The 17001-nt window shown below is 42.1% G+C and overlaps 1 protein-coding gene across 1 annotated transcript; it reads right to left on the bottom strand.

Annotated features, from left to right (window-relative positions):
• Nucleotides 1–256: 256 nt before the first annotated feature.
• On the bottom strand, nucleotides 257–16395 carry GDPD1 (glycerophosphodiester phosphodiesterase domain containing 1). Its single transcript, XM_082294859.1, has 10 exons — nucleotides 16148–16395; nucleotides 11866–11908; nucleotides 8852–8987; nucleotides 8214–8259; nucleotides 7544–7662; nucleotides 6839–6928; nucleotides 5988–6121; nucleotides 5420–5479; nucleotides 4599–4650; nucleotides 257–4090 (listed from the first exon to the last, which is right to left on the bottom strand). Exons 1-10 carry the CDS (start codon nucleotides 16281–16283, stop codon nucleotides 3968–3970), a joined length of 939 nt encoding a protein of 312 aa, XP_082150985.1. The 5' UTR covers nucleotides 16284–16395; the 3' UTR covers nucleotides 257–3967.
• Nucleotides 16396–17001: the final 606 nt, after the last annotated feature.

The raw sequence follows: 17001 nt of genomic DNA, 5'->3' as shown, positions 1-17001 counted from the left end.
AGCTCTGCACTGCGGGTTCCTCATCCCGCCTGGCTCTGGGAATCGCTGTGTGGAAGACGGATCCCTCTGGAAATCCATCGGGAATGTGCGGGCTGTGGCGGCCTCCCGCGGCAGGAGTGAGCAGGGGCCGGAGATTCTGATTTACTCAGCTTTCCTACCAAAATTCATCCCTTCTCCAGGGGTACACTGGGAATTCCAGGGGCAAACCGGAGTAAAAAAAAAATATATCCTGAAAATTCCTTAAAATAATCGGCACCTCGAGCCTTCTTGCTTTGGATAAAGTGCTGGGAATTGTTCTGAAGTTGTCCTGAATATTCTGTTTGAGCTGCAGATTTATGCCAGGTTACACCACCTGAAGTGAAGAGTTCAAAGACTCTTTAATGTCCCCCAATTCCCTATTCTGGTTTACCAGACATTTAGGATGTATTTTAAGAAATCAAACAGCATCCAGAGCCATCTGGAGAATCCTCTCATCACGCTGGAAAAATCCTTTCAAAGTTACTAAACACTAACATACAAACCCCTACTTCACCTCTCTTACCTCAGTATGAACCCTCAAGGTTCTAAAATTACACTTGACCTTAAAACCTAGTATTTAATGTAATTTAATGGCAATCCAGTAGGAAAGCTGGAAGTTTACCTCTAGGACTAGAGGAATGATGATCCTGCTGATCATCAGAAAGGACAGAAACTTGCTGCAAGTGGAATTCCTGTGGAATACAAACTCAAACCAACTACACTGTAAACACAAAATCAGTCTCAGAAATTAGGTTTTTAGGGAAAGAAGTCACAGCTAACAAGCATTCAGTTTTAGATCTTTTATGAGCAAAGATGTTTTAATGTGCCACATTTCAAAAGCATCACATCTTTCTTCACATGAAAAGAAAAATCACTTCATAGCTTTGGAGCTAGAGAGGTCCACGAGACTTTCTGCAAATTACAAGTGCATGAAATACATGCATCATCCATCATACATAAAATAGTCTGCAACAGGGTTGAGAACACAGTGTTAAAACAATAATTAGAGTTAAAAGTACCTGAAAAGAATCTCTCCTCAGAGAGAGAGATTAACTGAACATCCTCCTGGACAGTTGTGCAAGTTCTCAACAAAAGCTTTTCTGTACAAGTGGTTAAAAAAAAAAAAAAAATCACACAGCGAGTTCTGGAATATTCAAAACAAGGATTTGATACAACAAATGTTTTACAGTAACCCCAATTCCATGTTATTTTGTTACAAACAGTTATCATGGCCTAAGCCCTGTGCATTGGTGCTGGGATTTGTCCATGGCACATTATTTGTCTCAAGAGATCAAACCTGAGCTCCTCTACTAAAGCCCGAACAGGTGAATGAATAAATTCAGCAGCCTTTCCAGCACTGGACCCTTTCCCTTCCCAATCAAATTTCAGATATTGAGCAACAGATTTATCCAAGAGAGGTCAGTGTATAAACAGCACAGTCAGAAGCTACATCAGATGTAATAACACTGGTGGTCTGACAAAAACGTGGTTGAAAAATCTTAGAAAGCAAAAATTTCCATCTCTACTACTAGAGAGAGAATAAAAATATTAAAATTAAATATAAACCACTGTCACTTCAGTACCTGTGTTTTGTCATTCAATATAGAATAATGGAAAACTATTTATTGAGTGGTGAGGGAAACTTGAGACAAACTCAGAGATCAAAACTGGTATTTTAAAACTTAGCTCTTCCTAACAAAACAGAAAAGTTTTGTATAGCTAACCTAAACAAAAATGTTTTAATGTATAAGAGCTATTTGATGGTATTCTCTAAAACCAGAATTGTATTTGCATCTTAATATCGGTGTGTGTGTCAAAAATTCAATAGCAATAAAATTGAGTTTATAAAAACCACACAGCATAAAAACTATCTGGAGCTACAAACAGGTAATAACCCAGGATTAGGACAGAAAGGTGGAATTTTTAAATTTACTTACTGAGCTGTGTGTGAAACATCTTCTGTAACTATTCTGTGACTTCTAAAATGCAGGCAGAGCTGTGACTTGACTGATTATTAGCACTTATGTGACCAGGCAGAACTGGTCTGAAAGGGAAGCAGAGAGCTTAGTACCTAATAAATAATTTCATCCTTTTCCCCCCATGAACAGTTAGGAAGTTACATTTTCCTCTCTTCCATTCAATAAGCAACAAGGCTGATTAAATTAGGAGGAAATTGAATCTGCAGTCATCTTCACCAGGCAGATATTCAAAAGGACAACATTAACTCATTTGCCCCCATCACCACATGTTCCCTGGAATCCTAAATGCAGTAGGTTTTTTCCATTTCAGACAGACATATTCCTCAGAAAGGAACTGGGGTGCAGAAACAAACACTCTCCATGCAGATGGATCTGGCAATTTCACAGCCTCCTGACAGGCAGTGGAACAGCAAAGATGCTCCACAATTATAAATATGGCACAGCAGCCAGGGGGGTGAAACAAGAACCCTCCCAAATCTGAGCTACCGAGGGGAAAAAAATTACTTAAAAATCAGTTTTTAGCCCAGAGGGTGCACCTTGCAGTAAATACACATTGGCTACTGTGTTTATTATTAAGATCTATCATTTTCACACGAAGCTCCTTCAAGAAACTGAACAAAACTCTTGTTTAGAGAGAGCATCTGATGATTCAGTGACTGAGCTCTATACATTGGGTGTAATTAAGCCACAGTAATCAAACTCCTCCTGAACTCCCAACCCTGACATGAGCACACCAAGGCACACGGGCACTGCAGGCTCCAACCTGTCTGACACATGGATAACTCCTGATCACAAGGACAGAACAGCATGGGAAGCTTCTAGAAATACCTTCCTGCCTAACCCCATTCCAGCACACCTGGAGTTTCCAGGCTTTTGCCAGTTATTTCCATGTCCATGCACATAAACTTAATGGATATTGGATGTATTTTTGTGGAGAGAAAAGACTAAAGTCTACACACATTCTAGATTGACACTTCCTCCCTTTATAAATATACATATAGATCTACTTTGGGTGAATTCATTTAATAAGAACATTTTCATTTGTCCCTAAAACTCCTGACCAAATTTAGGTCTTCTTTGGTCCCTCACCCTAGAAACAACTTCTCGTTCATCAAGAACCACAAATGTGCAAAAGACTTTTAGGACACTGTGAAAAGGCTATTTCAAAGTGAGTGCAACCTGTAATAAGTGCAATTTTCCATCCTGGAAATCCAGCTACTGCCATGCCTGACAGGCAGGCCAGAACCAGGGGCAAGCCTGGACCCTGCAGTGGAACTCAGTGTCAAACCCCGGTCCTGATGTAAATCCTGGACCAACAAGCCACAGTGTTGCCATCACTTCAGGAAGGGTCTAAATCCAATTCCAACTCAAAGTCAACATTCTTGTCAGTGAGAATAATGGAGTCAATTTATACTGAGTTAATTTTGGCTAAAAAGTGACCACCTTCACTGAGTACACTTCACTACCTGGCCAGCCACAGGGTCTGCTTTGCTATTTCTCCTGTGCCTCTTTTTCTATTTTTTTTTCCCCTCTAGAAGTTATCTGAAATCTAAAAGCAACACAAGAAATGCAAACACACAGGCTACACTTTCAGAAATTCTTCAGTTTCTGCTCACTAGAATATAACTGGAATAACTGACATGTCTTGACAGCTGCTTAGGAACACTTGTGACAGGTAAGATAATGCTTATTATCTACAGGTACCTTATCAGGCAACTTTCTCCCTAATCATCACCATTTGTGAAGTGTCCTGTTGCTAAATGAGCTATTTACAAATGTAAACTATGTAATTAAAGTTTTAAAATAAATAGACAACCTTTACATTAGGTAGTGACTTGATAAGGTAACAGATCATCAATTATATCTTTCCAACAAAAATGATCTCTGCATGCTGCCCTCAATTATTTTTTTAATGAGGAAAATCCTTGGCTCACAATCTGTTCTGGAAGGACTTTCTCAGTTTTCCTCCTTTATGCTGGGTAATTATGTAAGAACTCCTTCAGTTTTGTTGGATAGTCTGTCATCACTCCAGTAGCTCCAAGATCAAATGCTCTCTTGTATTCTTGCTCTTCATTCAGTACCCAAATGTACACCTATGAAATGGGATAGAAGAACCAAGTTATTACAGGAAACAGTTGCTTTAAAAGGTGACTTTTGACCTAAACTGTTTTATCTGAGGGAGATGCTGCTGCATACAAACATACCCAACTTTTCCTCCTCACCTTCCAAAAGGGACATTTTTTAGTGGTGACTCCAACTCCACTACCTGAGACTTCAGGTCCTTCAAAAGTCAAAATGTTATTTTGTGAAAGCCCCACAACAGATAACCAGTTTTGCATATTTTATAGGCTTAAGTTTGAAGTGGGGGAAAAAAATCCCTAAACTTAAAGGATTTCAATGAAAAAAAAATCTTTTTCCAAACACACAAATCTTCCTTTGCAATCAGAGCACTGCAAATATAACAGCAGCAGCTTTTGCTTAGGAACTAAACAGCAACTTACAGTCCCAGAAACACAAAGAACATGCTGGGGGGAACAGGAACCCCTTTTAAGGCTGTGTCTCTCTGGTTTGAATTCTCACTTTAGCTTTGCCCTACTGTACCTGGATGCCCCGAGCCGTGAGGTGGTCAAACAGTGCCTTCCTCATCAGCAGCCTGGGGAAGGAGAGGGAGATTAATTAATAACTTCAAGTACATATGGAGTTTTCAGTGTCTATTGATGTCCTGCAATGAAGTTCCCATAAAGTGTGTAGAGTCAATGTTTTCCACAAGAGAAAGCTAATTCTAGGAAACTCCTAGTTTAAGCAATTCAAGTATTAACACTGCTGAAGATCAAATCCAGCAGCTAAATCCTTCATCCTAAAGGTACCTTAAACCATGTCTGATGAACCAAGCACTCTGCTTTCAGAGAGATTTTATCCTTCAAAAGACATGAAAATATCCTGGCCACTGGAGAAATTAAACTAACAGATGTCAGAGACAGGAGCAAGAGCCAGGAGACACTGCAGTCACTGAAAAGCTATGACTAAATTCCCTCTGAAGCACAGATATTCTTAAAATGCAAAGTGTTCCTTGTAAGGCAAACAGTGTCTCTCCTCTGATAACATTGTGGAACAGTCACATCCATGAAATCTGCATTCTGCATCTAACTGCATGTTAATTAGCTGAGCACACTTAAGGACAGAAGCTTCACAGACAATTGGAATAATGCCCACTGTTACTGCACCTTAGGATGCTTCAGTGTATGGAAAATAAAAAGCATAAAGCACACCTATGTAAGATTTGAATATGATTTATCCTGCACTGACAAAAAAAAACCCTGAAAAAATATAATGCATAGATGTAGAAATAGCTAATCTTAGTTGCTTAACTGTTAATCTAAAGGCAAAATATAAATAAAAATATAATCAGATGAAAATCTTACGTGTCAGCCAGCCAGATAATAAATTTCTGGCTTCTTGACATCTTCTCTGGTTCTTTCAGCCTGTTGAGGAAAAGGAAACCAAAAATTACCAGAGCACAGATTAAAATCTTAGTTGAGAGGTTCCTGCAAGAGGAACATGAGGAATTAATCTTGCTCAAATTAGAGCAGTAATTTCACTGCTCAAGACAGTGACTTAGAACTGGGTTATACAAGAGAAGTGAGCTACATTTAAGAGAAGCAGCAGAGATGAGAATTCTGCAGCACTCTGAGTGAAGATGAGAAAGATTGTGAAATCTCATATCCATCCTACTGCTGACTTGTCTTCTGGCCCTATCAGACTAATTTGTTCTAAGAAAAGAGGAGAAAAGAGCAAGCATTAGTTCTAAGTACAGAACTGCTGTGTATTATCATGCACAGAATTCCCTCAGGAATATCCAAAAGTGCCTAAACCAACAGAAAAGTAACCTCAGCCCAAGGACACCAACAAAACCAGTGCTCAGGGAGGCATCATGGTTCACCTGCTTTACATTGATGCCAGTGCAGCACCCACTGATGGGCTGTAACTCACTTGAGGATGATGGAAGGCATGGGAATCTCAAAGAATTCCTCCTTGAAGGGAATGAATGGCAGCAGACCAGTGTAGAACAGGCCAAGAAGCAGGAGGACACGCTGGGCACAGAAGATGATGGGAATGTCAGAGTTCTGCAGGAAGCAGGGAAGAGATTCTCAGTTATCTTGGTAGTTTTTGAGTCTGTTGAAATTAGATTTACTCATCAATGCATGTCAAAAGTTTAGCCTAAGATTAAACTGCTTTATATTAATAAATCTAACTGCTCTTCAGGTAGGAAATGGGGTGTTGTCCTGCACACATAAATTGAAATAATCAACTAGACTGAACTATCAACAAGATGAATTTCACTCAGGTGCATAACTCCCTTGGACTTATAAGCACAGTTTTAATTTAATTCTAAATTGTAAAATTCATCAGCACAAAAAGGAGACTGAGAATTATAGCTGTGAAACAACAGCTTTATGCTGATGCAACTGTGTCCACATCCATTATTTTCATGCAAAGAAACAGATAATAAGCAATCCTTGGAAAAAATTGCTTTTTATCAGATGAACGATGTGCAAAAGAGGCTCTAAGAACCCCTGGCATAAAATTGCAACGTCCTATATTTCATAAAACAAGACTAAAGCATGAGTAAGCATAATTCCTCAAGTATTTTATGGCAGGGTAGAGGAGTGTTAACTGTGCTTGTCTTATTTTAGCAGTATGGCAAGCAGAATACAATCTGAGCACAGAATTTCTCACCACAAGTAGGAGCCTGGCCTAGCTGGTTAAATCTTGATTTGCAGGGTGCTTTTCTGTAGGTTTTGTCAGCACACAGTACCAAGCTTAGCTGGACTCAGCCTTACCTCCTTGAAGCACTTAGACACAATCTCATAATTGACATTCCCCCACACGGTCAGATGCTCTCTCTTGTACTGACTCACCAGCTCGGACACCTGCAGCACAGAAAGCACAACTCTCACATGGAGTCACTGGAAATTAAGTGCAGCATTACTGAACTGGAACTCTGCTTGCTTTGGAGATCATTACAGAAGAGAGTTCTCTACTCTCTCCCATCATAAAAGTGGTCGTGGTGCTTTGATGGGAAATAAACAGGTGTTCAGGACAATGATAGAAGACCATTACACCTACAAAAAGCCCTAAAGAATTCAAGAAACCTAAATGACAAAATAGCATTTGCTGGAAAGATTTCCTTCTCTGTGCTGAACACATCTACACAATAACATCATGTTTTTATGCTGCTTTGGGGAGCAACAGTCCCTAAGAACATCCTCCCCAGGAAGTACAAACCAAACATGTCTCCAGGTGTGCTGGAGCAGTTTCTCACCCAGAGGAAGGGTCCTAAAGAGCTTTTACTGAGTATCTTGCACAAGATCCCTTCTCTGTCTCCTTTATTACCTCACACACAGAGCAAGACCCAACATGTGAAGGGTGAAGCAGTCCAAGAACAGATCTTGGTATCACAAACTGCCACAACTCCAAAAAAACTTTTGGAATATCAGCATCATTCCACTGCCTTCACTCTCAGTTCAGCAGAGATTCTCACGTACCTTTTTGATCAACACGTTGTTGTTCATTTTGATGTCAATGTTGACAGGAGTTTCTGGAAATGCCTCAAACACCTCTTGCAGGAGTGGGATACGATTGTCCTTCCCCTCACACTGACATTCTGGGGAAACAAGAAACTTGTCACTGCTGTGGCCATTTTTAACAAACCACAGATAAAACCAGAAATGTCAGAGCACTCATTAACTTAAAACTTTTTATAAAGTTCCTAGGATTATCACGTTTTTAAACAAAAACTGACTTCATTCAGCTGTAATTAACTATGACAAGCTCATTTCCATAATGAAAATGCCCTGAGCATGTTGCATATCCACGTTTTAACTTCATGAAATTCACTCATTATTTAGCAACAGTAGGAGTTCAGGCAAAGTTAAAATCCTGAAATAGCAAAGACAGGCTCAGTTACCACACACCAAATGCAACAAGATAAATATGAAAAAGACCAAATAAGAACAAACATTCCTTCTGAACTCTAAGTCATACCTACAGTAACTACTGTACTGGTTTCCACAGCCAGGACTCTATTTTTCTTTTGAAACTTCTCTTATCATGATATTGAGAGAAGCAAATGCACTTTTCTACTCCCTTTGCCAAAGCAGGAAACTGCCACACTACAAAATGGAAAAGTGAAACAGCAAGAGACAAACATCTCACCTTTCTGAAATGTGACATCCAACTTGCAGAGATAGGGTGGAAGTTCCTTAAAAACAAAGAGAAATGGAACATTAATTCACATGCAGGGATATAATCATGACCCTCCTCCAGAAAGGCAAAAAAAAATCGTAATTCATAAGCCACTTACCTTTAAAGTCTTTTCACCCACGAAAGTGATTTAGTATTAATTGAACTATTTGGCATTGTTAGATTTTTGTCACCTGTAGTTGAATAAGGCAAAACATTCCCAGATGCCTTTCTGAGAATTCTGAAAATTCCAGTGTCAAGGCAGGAGGGAATCATCTCCCAGTTTTCCCACTAAGCTTGGTCACACCAGGAAGAGCTTGTTGATTAATCTTCCTCTGTCATCAGTGTGGCAAAACATCCCAGCTCCAGAGCCATTCATCCAACCTGATACTGGAGGAGTTAATCACCCTTTGGAACGTGCCAGGTTTGATCCTCTGACTGCCCAGGGAGTTTAGTGAACTTTGGGGGTGGTTTGTTTGGCTTTTTTATCAAGATGAATCCTCCCCTGTGGTTTTGGGCACCAGGCACACACAGACATGCACGCAGCCCCCTGCCCACCCCACAAATGCATTTTTCAACACCCCCCAGAGCCCATTTTCTCCTCAACTCACCGAGTATTTGAGGTCAGATATGTTGACATCAACTCCTGTTGATCTCTTCAGGTTCTCATCATGGGACACAACCACTTGCTCATCTTTTGTCAGGTGACAATCCAGCTCCAACATGTCTGTCCCCAAATTAACTGCGCTGCAAGGAAAGTCTGCCTTGAACCACTCGAGTTCTTTGTGCAGCTCCAAACCCAACACATTCCATAAACTAATCCCACTGGAAGTACTCTGGATGCTTTATGGTGCAAGGAATCCTCACAATCCTGCTGCAGAGCAAGGAGCAAACAACTCTGCTGCAGTGGGAAGCTGACACAAGAATAAAAAACATCTCATGAAGCAGAGATGGGATTTTTGGCTCTGTCTCCCATAGGAATCAGGAAGCAAACCTATGGCTTGCAGCCTGCCACCCCAGGATTGAGAAACCTACTCCTAAAGGACTGGTTGAAGATTTGGAGTGGGGTGTTTATTTGCAGCAGCACATCTGCCCACTGAAGGAAGTGAGGTTTTGAAAAAAAGTAATCAAATTTGCGGTAAGAAACAAAAAATGACACGGATGTGAAAGCTGCTTTTTTTTTTTTTTTTTTTACTTGATTTACATTAATCAGGAAGGGATGGATCAGGAAATCAGCAGTGGGGCTTTCAAGCTTTTGGCTTTCTTTTGGGCAGCAAAACAACCTGAAGAAATTATTATTTTCATGAAAATTTTTCATTTAAATTGAAGAAGAAATAAACCACTAAACATCCAGCCATATTTTTCAAAGCAAAATAGCTATTCCTGTTCCAACACACTTCTTTGAAAAGCTCTAATCCAATCCCAAATCCATTCCATAGGAGTTTACCTCACAAGAGTAAAGAAAGCAGAAAGTGATAATGACATTGATGAAAAACAAGTACAAGAAACCTGACGCCAGAATAAAAAAAAAGCTTTACTGCAACGAGCAGTGAATTGCTCATTTAATTAGAAAAGGAGTGTCATTCCAGCAGACAGATAGAAGTCTGAACTCTTCCTTCAAAACCTTCTTTTTATCCATCTCTGAGCAAACCTACACCACTTGTGAGTTGTGTCTACCTGAGAATCAAAGCTGTGTAAATTCAGTAACAGCTTTTTCCTTATGGGCTTTATTGGCTGCTGAACACAAGCCATGAACATTCACAAATGCAGTAACAAACAAACAAAAAAAACCACCAGAACATACTCCCCAAAGTGTTTAACACAATTTCTGGTCCAGCTGGGATAATGATCAAGAAGGGTTGTCAAATTAAAGCCAATTTGTGAACTGTTTTCCAGTGCTGCTAATTAAGAATTAGGAGAGGAACAAAATCCTGTTACATATGGAAGAATCACAGGCTGTACTGGGTGATTTTTATTCTCCTGAGGGAAAGCATCTCCAAATCTGCCACAGGAGATTTGCCAAATATGTAGATGTTCCCATGTAGTACCAGTTTATCATTTCAACAGCAAATTTTATTAGCAATATTTCTTGCTAAAGAAAGTCAGGGCTGACATTGCATGGAAAAGGGAGAACAACAACTTTCCTTGTTAACAAATTTGAGACTCTGCCAGGCCCTTACGAGCAGCTCACTGCTAAATAAGCTTCCTCAAGTGCTGAGCTTTCCCAGCTGGAAATCAGTTTGCTCTGTCAAATTCACACTGCTCCAGAGAAGGCTCCAGACTCAGAACATCGTTGTGGATTCAGATCCAACTGCTCCAGAACTCAAGATGTGAGGCAGGCTCACATTTGCAAATGAGGATGAGAATGCTCTTGCTTAAAAGCTGTTATTTTATAATCTAAAACCACCACAGAAGCATTTAAATACGGTAGAACAAGATTACAGCCCCCCCATCTATTACGCACTTTACCTAAATAAAGAAAACAAATCAAAATATTGTCATTGGTACAAAAAGCTTGTAATTTCTGTCCAGAATATCTGTAATTTAAGCAGTATAGAAACAAGGCCTCATCCCCCCATACTCACATTCTGTTCTGGATTCAACTACAGCAACAGCCAATATTCCTGCTTGTGCAAACCTGCAGGTGCAGACACACCCTGCTTGGCTTCACACTGAATCTGATGGATTATAAACTGATCAGCTCACACCAGCTGTTTGAGCCAATCCTGATAAATTTTCACCAACTAGATCAGTGATCTTCTACCCCATTCCTTTTGCTACCTCACTCATGGAGATGGGAATGAGCAAATGTGAAGGACAAAGCCTTTTTACCCCTTCCCAGAAGGAGCCAGAAGAGTTTCCATTGCCTTGAAAAAAAGCAGGCCAGCAGAAAAAAAAAAAAAAAACAAACCAAAAAGCCACACAAAACTACACTGAGCTTCCATGGAGATAGAAAATAGTGCAGTGTTTCTTTTATTTGGTTGGGAAAGCTGGCACCCCTCAGGCTGCAAGGAAACAGCAAACTGATGAGGCTCCAAAGCACAAAGCAAGTTAGAAAAATCCCAAACAAGACAAAAAGGAGCCCACATAATGGGGTCCCTTCTCAGCAGCAGCTGGAGTTTCAGATATGCTTCTTTTCCAAATGCCTTTGAGAACCTTGTTAAAATTCACTACTTAAATGCTGGAGGCTTAAAAGGCTTTCTGGTCCCAACCCCATTCTAAACCCCTGGGTAAGAGGCTTTCACACATTGTGTGACTGCAGTGTGTGTGCAGAAAAAAAAACAAACAGCAGCATTTTTAGTTTTATAATGATAAATAAATTAATAGAAGTAATCACCATTAAGCACAGTATTGTTTCTGTTTTATTGGCTAACACAGATCGGGCCTCAGGGGTTTGTTTCCATTTGTTCTTGTGCACAGACCATAATTTGTGGTATCTCAACTCCTTCTGGTGAAACTGGAGTGGATGTTTGGCAATCCATGAGTCATCCAGAGGAGAGCTGACTTTCAGAAACAGGACACTGTAACCCCAAAGAACTGATGAAATCCCACCTCCCTTGATTGCTGCACTCGATAAAGACACTGAGAACACCTAAATTAGGCATTCCCATCCTTTTGTACTCACTGGTGAAAGGCTGCCATTGTATTCTCCAGGTTCTCTCCAGCACCTGCAGAAATAACAAAAATAAAACTTACACAAAATCCTTTCCCTCCCCTCAATCCCACTGAAAATAAATTTAAAAAATAACAGATTTTAAAATGCACTTATTTTGAGAAATGAGTATGAAGCTCAAGGCAGAAGTCCCTGTTGCCACCAACCTACTGGAGAGACACAACGTTCTCCAGGTAGAATGATTTTAGAAAAGAACTTATCTTGGATTTGTGTAACACTTTGAATAGTCAAAACAAAGTGTTTATTTTACCAGAGGTATAGCTAAGAAAATAAGCCCCACATGCACAGTATATGCAAAAATCTATTTAAGAGTTGGTGGGACGAGTAATGAGAAAAAAACACAAACAAAAAACTATGAATAAAAGCACCCAAGACACTCTAAAACTGACACTCCCTAAATGTATACCCCAGCTGATGCTCAAAGAGGTGACAACCTCTTTTTTCAGTACAAGGATATTCCCCAGCAGCACAGATCTGTCAATAAAGGTTTGTGCTGCTGGAAAAAGGAGGTCTCACACATGAGGAATGAAACACACATCAATTTTAGTTCGGAAATGAAAGGACAACCAAATTTAATTTTCTCTCAGGCAAGAGTAAACTCTGCAACTCCTAAACCAGCATTCTCTGAAAAAAAAAAAAAAATTATTTAAAAATCAGTCTGATTAGGGACTAGAAAAGGTTGTGCCTTCTCCTTACCTCAGAAAATAGGCAATGTTATAGACTGAAAACCAAAACAACCTCAGGAAGATACGTGTGCTGATGAAGATATCTATGCAAATTTTAACTGCTCTTTGACAGTAATGAATGACAGACTTTGTAAACAGCAATTATAAGAGCTCCAATTAAGGCCTTGCCTATTAACAAGGCCTCACCAGGACATACTTACCTAAACCTGTTCAGTTAATTAAAACAATGCACAACTACCAATTTAAAATTGTTGTTCTCAGGTAGGTTTACAAAATGAAAGACTTAACTTAGAACCATGACGACAAAAATCTGCAGGGTTTAATGTAAAACAATATGGTGAGTCCACAGCAGCATCTCTGATCAGACATTCACCAATATTTTATGGGATTTGATTGCAGAGCTAGGAATTGGCTGAGTGGCAAAAGTGAACCAAGGGACAAAGGAGAGCACGAGAAGCTCATGGCATCCATCTGCTGATTGCCCAACAAATGGGACACCCCTGAACAGGACCTGGCTGATTAGTTACAAATTAACTGCAATAATAATTGAGGTTTTTAGATAACTGATCAGCTGTGGCAATAACAGCCCATACATCCTGAACGGTGAGGGAAGGGCAAAAACACCTGAGTCAGGTCTTCAACTTGTGAACGAAGCAAGAGTATCCTAACATTCCTGGGCAGAAAGTTCCAAACATAAAACTTTTAAGTGGCTGATCTAACAAATCACATGTCAGGGAGGAGGTCAAGAGCCAGGGATGGTGAGTCAAATGCCTGACTTGTAGCACTTGGGGGAAATAAAGAACAAAGTTGAGAGGTCAGCTGAAACAAGAATTCTAAATCAGCAACCACACACAGAAAAGGGAACTACACAAGTTATTTGATCCAAGTAATTTTGTCCCCTGAAAAGTGAGAAGCCTGGGCTGACCAAAGGGCTTCTGACACTTCCTCAAACGCTCCTCCAGCTTCATGTGCTGTTGCATTCCCTACGTGGAACTGACCTTTCCCAGCCAAAATGGGCACATCCAGACATTGTGAGGGCATGTTTGCACTCTGAAAGCACCACCACGGCCAAGAGAGAGCCAACACCAAGCACTGGCTCAAGGAGATGACCCTCAGAAGTTTTTGGGGCCAGCAGGTCAAGGGAGGTAATCACTGCCCTCTGCTCAGCACTGGGGAAACCACACCTGGAGCACCACATCCAGTTCTGGGCTCCAAAGCACAAGACTGATAGGGATCTATTGGAGCAAGCCCAAGGAAGGGCTGTGAAAATTAAGGGATGAGAGTTTCTTGTGTACAATGAGAGGCTGAGGGTGCTGGAATTGTTTTGCCTGGAGAACAGAGGCTGGGGAGGATCCTACACCTGTAAATACCAGATGGGAGGGAGTAAAGAAGACTCAGGCAAACTCTTCTTGGTGGTGCCCAGGGAAAGGACAAGAGGAATGGGAACAAATTTAAATACAGACATATCAGTTTATAAATATAAGAAAAAAAACCCCTTTTTTATTGCAAGAGTGATCAAACTTTGGAATAGGCTTCCTGGAGAGGTTGTGGAGACTTCATCCCTGGATGTATTCAAAACCTAACTGGACCAGGACCTGCTCTGGTCAGATGAGATGAACTTCAGTTCAGATGATTTTCCAATCTGAACTATTCTCTATAAAAATCATTGTGCCACCCTTTCTCAGAGACCCTGCAATCCAGGGCTGCTGGCATTGACAGAGCACTCCAGCACAAAATATCAAGACTTAGTAATTATTCTCAGAAATGACCAATTTCAAAATTATGCAAAGTGTAGAAATAATTCAGGGATGATTCTACAAAATGAGGTGAGAAAGTTCTTGAACGAAAAAGCAAGTGAAATCAAACCCCTCAGACTTAAAAAACTTCACTGTACAAGGTTTCATCTCAGAGAGGAAAAAGCCAAACAAAGTTAAGTGTTACCTTGATCTCCGAAGTTAATTGGAGTAATGCAATAGGAAACCTGACACTGAGTCTAAAGCTACAGCATGACTAAAGGAGAACTCAAGTCCCACAGGAATTTATGTTACAGGGTAAACACCACGGAGAGTAAAGCATGAGTGATCTTCAGCCTCAGATGAGCAAGAAGCTGCTGCAACGTTCAGGGCTGTGCTCCTGCCTCAGGTGGATTTCACAGGACGCAGAACAATTCACAGACAGTGGACTTTGAATGCCTGAGGAATAATCCTCCCTTAAGTGAGGCTTTCCTGCTGTTCCGATGGAGCTTAGAGCAACTGGCCCAAGCACTCTCATTCGAGGCTTAGGGCAGTGCATCTTAACTAAGTTCCTTGCAAAGGAGTGAGAACAGAAGATTAAGGGGATCATACCAAGTTCCAACAAAGCCACCTGCAAGTTTTTAACCGCTTACAAATAATAAAAAAAACCAAACCAAACTAGGAAATCCTCAAAATTAAGACCCTTTTCTTTCGTTGAAGGAATAATATACATACCAAGAAACAGATAATACACACATTCCACACCAAAAGGCGCATTTTATGCTATACTTAAGGCTATAATTATAAAGAAACTTAAACTGTTGAATAAATTAAATGAAAGAAGTGCCAGGAATAAAATCATTAAGATATCATCTCTAGATTTTTTATTTTGATAATTCAAGGCAGCAGCAGTAGTTAAGGACCACTGGCTAAAACTGTGATCAACCCCTGCATAAACTGGCACTGAGTATGATATTGAGAACTGTTTAAACGCAGCATCAGACATCTCTCCCACAGAATAGCAAAAGATACTTACTAGAAAGCTGCCTATTTTCAAAAATTAAGTGAGGCAGCAGGGAAAAGCACAGAACTGATCTCTACAGAAAAGGAAGACACAACTTGCTGCATTTTCTCCCTCCCAACGCTTTGGAAAAGGTAGAAGAAACTTAAAAACCTCTTTTAGCTATTTTAGACAGAATCAACATGCCTGACTCTCAAATGGGATCGGTTTTACCAGGGCACTGAGCCATTCACTGTCTGCCTGCAACACCAAGGGGAGCAAGAACAGAGTCACAGCAAATTCTGTTTCCCCTGAAACAGAAAGCAAAGCAAACAGGCGGTCACAGGCAAGAAGATTGATCTCTTGTACCTGATCTAAGCAACAGCCAGACACCCCTCTGGTTGGGGAGAGAAATACCAGGATACAGAATCGTTAGAGGAAAAAAATACAGACGCGTTTGAGAGGGAAAACAGCACGCCCCACGCAAAACCAAAGCTGATTTCGGCTGGCGCGGCTGGACTTCGGAGATTAATTCCGCGCTGAACCGAGGCACTGGTCAGCAGGTGGCACCTAAAATTAGGCTGTGGGAGGAAGGTTTAAAGGGAGCCCGCTGCAAACCACAGACACCGCGCAGCCCCTCACGACCCTCCCGTGCCCGGGGGACAGAGCAGCGCCCCGGGGCCGTGAGGGAGCATCGCCCGGGGGCCGCGGAGCCCTGGGCGCCGGGAGCCAGGCGGGGACCATCCCTCAGGAGCGGCTGAGAGCAGGAAGGCTCCCGCATCCCCTCCCCTCCATCCCCGCGCCCCCTCACTCACCACCGCGGTGCGAGATGTGCCGGCAACGAAAGCGCTGCCGCTTGGGCCGGTGGAGCAGCCCCGGGCACTTGAGGAGGAGAGCGGAGGTGAGGACGTATCCACCCAGCGTGGAGAGCACGTAGAGCGTGGCCGACATCCTGCGCCTGTCACCGGCTGCCCCGGCCCGTCCTGCCGCGGTTCGTGTCCCTGTCCCAGCCCGCAGCCGGCTCGCGGCGAGGCGGAGCCGCTGCGGGACCCGGAGGCTCTGAGGCAGCGGAGCCTCTGCGCCCGCGCAGCCGCCCCGGCGCCCGGGGGAGCGCAGCGCGCAGGCGCGGCAGCCCCGCGCCCTTCGCAGCCGGCCGTAAGGGGCTGCCCGCAGCCGCTTCACAATCGCTGTGGGGACAAGTCGCAATTACGCTCTTCTGTACCCCACCGCGGCCTCCTGGCCCCCTGCTCGAAGGTGGAGGGATGTGTTTTCCGCACCCCCGCCCAGCGCCCGCCTCACGGGCGGGGCTGGCAGTGTCAAAAAGCACTTCGCAAATGCTGTGGGGTAAATCTTAATTACACGCTTTCGTTTTCCACCTGGCTGTGCCGGCTCCCTCCTCAAAGGTGGAAGGATGCGTTTCCCACACCCAGCTCCTCAGATGTCGTATTCCCAACGAAGGGATGTGGTTTCCCCCCCCCTCAGAGACGTCATATTCCAAAGGGGAGGGATGCTCTTTCCCCACACAGCCCCTCAGAGATCATAGAATGATGGAATGGTTGGGTTGGATCTTTAAAGATCATCTAGTCCGGCCCCTAATGTCGTATTCCGTACAGGAGAGATGCATTTCCCACACCCAGCGCCCCAGAGATGTCATATTCCAAACGCAGGG

The sequence above is a fragment of the Coloeus monedula genome (assembly GCF_965178545.1).
Source record: "Coloeus monedula genome assembly, chromosome: 20".
NCBI classification, from domain to species: Eukaryota; Metazoa; Chordata; class Aves; order Passeriformes; family Corvidae; genus Coloeus; species Coloeus monedula.
This window is presented reverse-complemented; position numbering and strand designations above follow the sequence as displayed.

Bases quoted from the DNA above. Each gene is read 5' to 3' on its own strand.
- GDPD1 (XM_082294859.1), bottom strand. From the start codon at position 16,283: ATGTCGGCCACGCTCTACGTGCTCTCCACGCTGGGTGGATACGTCCTC. The intron at 8,988-11,865 runs GTGAGTACAAAA...CTTTCCTTGCAG, and splicing joins ACAATGGCAGCCTTTCACCA to CGCAGTTAATTTGGGGACAG. The intron at 4,091-4,598 runs GTACAGTAGGGC...CCCATTTCATAG, and splicing joins TCACGGCTCGGGGCATCCAG to GTGTACATTTGGGTACTGAA.